Source organism: Mustelus asterias, unplaced genomic scaffold, assembly GCF_964213995.1.
Source record: "Mustelus asterias unplaced genomic scaffold, sMusAst1.hap1.1 HAP1_SCAFFOLD_3243, whole genome shotgun sequence".
NCBI lineage: Eukaryota > Metazoa > Chordata > Chondrichthyes > Carcharhiniformes > Triakidae > Mustelus > Mustelus asterias.
Window position 1 is genome coordinate 18,955 of NW_027593188.1, and position 6,046 is coordinate 25,000.

The 6,046-nt window shown below is 52.8% G+C and overlaps 1 protein-coding gene across 1 annotated transcript in view; it reads right to left on the reverse strand.

Moving 5' to 3' along the window:
- Window positions 1-3,321: 3,321 nt before the first annotated feature.
- Window positions 3,322-6,046, reverse strand: part of LOC144490406 (ubiquitin-conjugating enzyme E2 N) — a 12,589-nt gene continuing 9,864 nt past the window's right edge. Inside the window, exons 3-4 of the mRNA XM_078208151.1 lie at window positions 5,746-5,886; window positions 3,322-3,645 (exon numbers count right to left, since the gene is read on the reverse strand). Coding sequence (XP_078064277.1) covers window positions 3,608-3,645; window positions 5,746-5,886 — 179 coding nt within the window. The 3' untranslated portion in view covers window positions 3,322-3,607. The remainder of the gene's footprint in view (window positions 3,646-5,745; window positions 5,887-6,046) is intronic.

Sequence of the window (6,046 nt, forward strand, 5' to 3'; positions counted from 1 at the left end):
GGGGTTAGATTCAAAGTAAAGCTCCCTCTGCACCGTCCCCATCAAACACTCCCAGGACAGGTACAGCACGGGGTTAGATACAGAGTAAAGCTCCTTCTACACTGTCCCCCATCAAACACTCCCAGGACAGGTACAGCACGGGGTTAGATACAGAGTAAAGCTCCCTCTACACTGTCCCCATCAAACACTCCCAGGACAGGTACAGCACGGGGGGAGATACAGAGTAAAGCTCCCTCTACACTGTCCCCATCAAACACTCCCAGGACAGGTACAGCACGGGGGGAGATACAGAGTAACACTCACTCTACACTGTCCCCCATCAAACACTCCCAGGACAGGTACAGCACGGGGTTAGATACAGAGTAAAGCTCCCTCTACACAGTCCCCATCAAACACTCCCAGTACAGGTACAGCACGGGGTTAGATACAGAGTACAGCTCCCTCTACACAGTCCCCATCAAACACTCCCAGGACAGGGACAGCACGGGGTTAGATTCAAAGTAAAGCTCCCTCTGCACCGTCCCCATCAAACACTCCCAGGACAGGTACAGCACGGGGTTAGATACAGAGTAAAGCTCCCTCTACACTGTCCCCCATCAAACACTCCCAGGACAGGTACAGCACGGGGTTAGATACAGAGTAAAGCTCCCTCTACACTGTCCCCATCAAACACTCCCAGGACAGGTACAGCACGGGGGGAGATACAGAGTAAAGCTCCCTCTACACTGTCCCCATCAAACACTCCCAGGACAGGTACAGCACGGGGGGAGATACAGAGTAACACTCACTCTACACTGTCCCCCATCAAACACTCCCAGGACAGGTACAGCACGGGGTTAGATACAGAGTAAAGCTCCCTCTACACAGTCCCCATCAAACACTCCCAGGACAGGGACAGCACGGGGTTAGAAACAGAGTAATGCTCCCTCTACACTGTCCCCATCAAACACTCCCAGGACAGGTACAGCACGGGGTTAGATACAGAGTAAAGCTCCCTCTACACTGTCCCCATCAAACACTCCCAGGACAGGTACAGCACGGGGTTAGATACAGAGTAAAGCTGCCTCTACACTGTCCCCATCAAACACTCCCAGGACAGGTACAGCACGGGGTTAGATACAGAGTAAAGCTCCCTCTACACTGTCCCCATCAAACACTCCCAGGACAGGTACAGCACGGGGTTAGATACAGAGTAAAGCTCCCTCTACACTGTCCGAGGGAGGTGATGGCCTCGTGGTATGATCGCTAGACTATTCATCCAGAAACTCAGCGAATGTTCTGGGGACCCGGGTTCGAATCCCGCCACGGCAGATGGTGGAATTCGATTGAGTAAATAATATCTGGAATGAAGAATCTACTGCGGATAAGAGTTGGGACATTATGTTGCAGTTTGTATAAGGTGTTGGTGAGGCCACACTTGTGAATATTGTGTAGTTTTGGTCACCCTATCGGAAAGACACTGATAAACTGGAAAGAGTGCAGAGAAGATTTCCCAGGATGTTGCCAGGACTACTGGGGCCTGAGTTATAGGGAGCGGTTGGCCAGAATGGGACTTTATTCCTCGGAGCGTAGGAGAATGAGGGGTGACGTTACTGAGGTGGATAAACTCATGAGGGACAGAGATAGGATGAACGCCCGGAGACTTTTTCCCAGGGAAGGGGAATTGAAAACTAGAGGGCAGAGGTTAAAGGTGAGAGGGGAAAGATTGCAAAGGGACCTGAGGGGAAACCTCTTCACGCAGAGGGTGGTGTGAATGTGGAATGAGCTGCCAGAGACAGTGGTTGAGGCGGGTTCGACAGCAACATTTAAAAAGCATTTGGATAAGTACATGGATGGGAAAGGATTAGAGAGGGATATGGACCAAACGCGGGCAATTGGGATGAGCTGGGAGGGCAGCATGGACTGGTTGGGCCAAATGGCCTGTTTCCGTGCAGTATTGCTCTGGGACTCCAATGAGAACAATGAAACCATTGTCGATTGTCGGAAAAACCCATCTGGTTCCTTTAGGGAAGGAAATCTGCCGTCCTTACCCGGTCTGGCCTACATGTGACTCCAGAGCCACAGAAGATGATTAGAGGTTTAGATAGGGTGGATAGTGATAGCCTTTTTCCTCTGATGGAGAAATCCAGCACGAGGGGGCATGGCTTTAAATTGAGGGGGGGTAGTTATAGAACCGATGTCAGGGGTAGGTTCTTTACCCAGAGGGTGGTGAGGGATTGGAATGCCCTGCCAGCATCAGTAGTAAATGCGCCTAGTTTGGGGGCGTTTAAGAGATCCGTAGATAGGTTCATGGACGAAAAGAAATTGGTTTAGGTTGGAGGGTCAGTTTTTTTTTTTTTTAACTGGTCGGTGCAACATCGTGGGCCGAAGGGCCTGTTCTGCGCTGTAATGTTCTATGTTCTATGTTCTATGAAATGTGGGTGACTCTCAACTGCCCTCCAAGGGACAACTAGGGATGGGCAATAACTGCTGGGCCCAGCCAGCGACGCCCATGTCCCAGGAATGAATGAAATCTGGATGTGAAAAGCTGACTGCTTGTTCTCAGTCTCCGAGGATGAAGGTTGAATTGAGTGATTGTGAGGTTCCAGGACAGCCACCCACCACCCCTGAACCCGATCTCCATTCATACCGGAGTCGATAGAGGTCAGAATCTGTGAATTGGACTGCACAGGCAGAGGCCATTCCCCCCATCGCGACTGTGCCGCCCCTTTGAAAGATGTGATTCGATTCCACTTCTCTACACCCTCTCCCTGCCAACATGCGTTCCCCTGTCCCAGTACTTATCCAGGAGAGGGGGGTGGTGGGGGGACGTACACTGAAGGCGGCACAGCGGGTTAGCACTGCTGCCTCTCAGCGCCAGGGACCCCGGTTCGATTCCCGGCTTGGGTCACTGTCTGTGTGGAGTTTGCACATTCTCCCCGTGTCTGCGTGGGTTTCCTCTGGGTGCTCCGGTTTCCTCCCACAGTCTGAAAGACGTACTGGTTAGGGTGGATTGGCCGTGCTAAATTCTCCCTCAGTGTACCTGAACAGGAGTGTGGCGACTAGGGGATTCTCACAGTAACTTCATTGCAGTGTTAATATAAGCTTACTTGGGACACCAATCAATAAACTTGAGGGTGAAACTCCTCCTATTGCCCTTTCTGGCAGCACCTTCCAGATCGCAATGCATTTTGGAACACTATACCATAGAGTTTTGTTTCGGGGCTCTGGTATCTCCAGGAGAGGGTGGGACAGCTCCGGACGCGAGGCTGAAACCCGTGGGGAGGGACAGCAGCGACAGAGAGAGAGAGAGAGAGAGAGAAACAAAGCGTGAGACTGCAGTCGAGAGTCAGAAACCATTCCAATGATATATTGATATGTACATCATACACAGCAGAGCGCTGGCCATCCCCACCCCCATGGGGAGATGGAGGAGGGGAGGGGGGAACGCTCCCACACAGAACCGGGTTATAAATAATGGGAGCAGGTTCCGGAGCGCGGCGGCCAATGTCCATCCGGAGAGGTCACGGGAGCTGAGGCAGAGGTCACCGAGGCGGCTGGAGTGCGGCTGGAAGGAGGAGGAGGAGGTGGAGACGTTCCCAGGTCACAGGTCAAAGGCGCCTTGGCCTTAACTACTCGTTGCGTACAGCTTGGTCCAAGCACGAGCTGAAATGGAAGGCGACACAGGTTAACAAGCCACTCCGTCGTACGCAGACTGACATCCCCCCTTCCCCTGCCAACTGCTTACCCCCCCATCCTATCCCGAGGTGCTGCCTCGCACCAGGAGAGGGTTCCTGCAACCAGTCACTCATACAGAGGGCAGAATCATCTCACTGGATAGAGTAAAGCTCCCTCTACACTGTCCCCATCAAACACTCCCAGGACAGGGACAGCACGGGGTTAGATACAGAGTAAAGCTCCCTCTACACTGTCCCCATCAAACACTCCCAGGACAGGGACAGCACGGGGTTAGATACAGAGTAAAGCTCCCTCTACACAGTCCCCCATCAAACACTCCCAGGACAGGGACAGCACGGGGTTAGATACAGAGTAAAGCTCCCTCTACACTGTCCCCATCAAACACTCCCAGGACAGGGACAGCACGGGGTTAGATACAGAGTAAAGCTCCCTCTGCACTGTCCCCCATCAAACACTCCCAGGACAGGGACAGCACGGGGTTAGATACAGAGTAAAGCTCCCTCTACACTGTCCCCATCAAACACTCCCAGGACAGGTACAGCACGGGGTTAGATACAGAGTAAAGCTCCCTCTACACTGTCCCCCATCAAACACTCCCAGGACAGGGACAGCACGGGGTTAGATACAGAGTAAAGCTCCCTCTACACTGTCCCCATCAAACACTCCCAGGACAGGTACAACACGGGGTTAGATACAGAGTAAAGCTCCCTCTACACTGTTCCCATCAAACACTCCCAGGACAGGTACAGCACGGAGTTAGATAGAGAGTAAAGCTCCCTCTACACTGTCCCCCATCAAACACTCCCAGGACAGGTACAACACGGGGTTAGATACAGAGTAAAGCTCCCTCTACACTGTCCCCATCAAACACTCCCAGGACAGGTACAGCACGGGGTTAGATACAGAGTAAAGCTCCCTCTACACTGTCCCCATCAAACACTCCCAGGACAGGTACAGCACGGGGTTAGATACAGAGTAAAGCTCCCTCTACACTGTCCCCATCAAACACTCCCAGGACAGGTACAGCACGGGGTTAGATACAGAGTAAAGCTCCCTCTACACTGTCCCCATCAAACACTCCCAGGACAGGTACAGCACGGGGTTAGATACAGAGTAAAGCTCCCTCTACACTGTCCCCATCAAACACTCCCAGGACAGGGACAGCACAGGGTTAGATACAGAGTAAAGCTCCCTCTACACTGTCCCCATCAAACACTCCCAGGACAGGTACAGCACGGGGTTAGATACAGGGTAAAGCTCCCTCTACACTGTCCCCCATCAAACACTCCCAGGACAGGTACAGCACAGGGTTAGATACAGAGTAAAGCTCCCTCTACACTGTCCCCATCAAACACTCCCAGGACAGGTACAGCACGGGGTTAGATACAGAGTAAAGCTCCCTCTACACTGTCCCCATCAAACACTCCCAGGACAGGTACAGCACGGGGTTAGATACAGAGTAAAGCTCCCTCTACACTGTCCCCATCAAACACTCCCAGGACAGGTACAGCACGGGGTTAGATACAGGGTAAAGCTCCCTCTACACTGTCCCCATCAAACACTCCCAGGACAGGTACAACACGGGGTTAGATACAGAGTAAAGCTCCCTCTACACTGTCCCCATCAAACACTCCCAGGACAGGTACAGCACGGGGTTAGATACAGAGTAAAACTCCATCTACACTGTCCCCCATCAAACACTCCCAGGACAGGTACAGCACGGGGTTAGATACAGAGTAAAGCTCCCTCTACACTGTCCCCCATCAAACACTCCCAGGACAGGTACAGCACGGGGTTAGATACAGAGTAAAGCTCCCTCTACACTGTCCCCCATCAAACACTCCCAGGACAGGTACAGCACGGGGTTAGATACAGAGTAAAGCTCCCTCTACACTGTCCCCCATCAAACACTCCCAGGACAGGTACAGCACGGGGTTAGATACAGAGTGAAGCTTTCGGTTTAGGGAGGGAATTGAGAGCTCGGGTCCCTCCAAGCTGCCAATGGCGGAGCGATCGAAGCCAGGGGATATTTTAAGGCGCGGTTCTCCGGCCAATGGGAACACCCACCGATCTCGATTGCCTGCGATTCGCTGTTTTTCCACTGTTCTGCCACGTCATTGGCCAGGGGGTCGTCGGGGTTCGGAGCACTTAGCAACGCCTGGATGGAGAGGAGGACGGTCCGGATCTGGAGAGCTGGAGACCACTTGTCTGTAACCAGAGAGAGAGAGAGAGACAGAGAGACAGACACAGAGAGACAGAGAGAGAGAGAGAGCCAGACACAGAGAGAGAGAGAGAGCCAGACACAGAGAGAGAGAGAGAGAGAGCCAGACACAGAGAGAGAGAGAGAGACAGAGAGACAGACACAGAG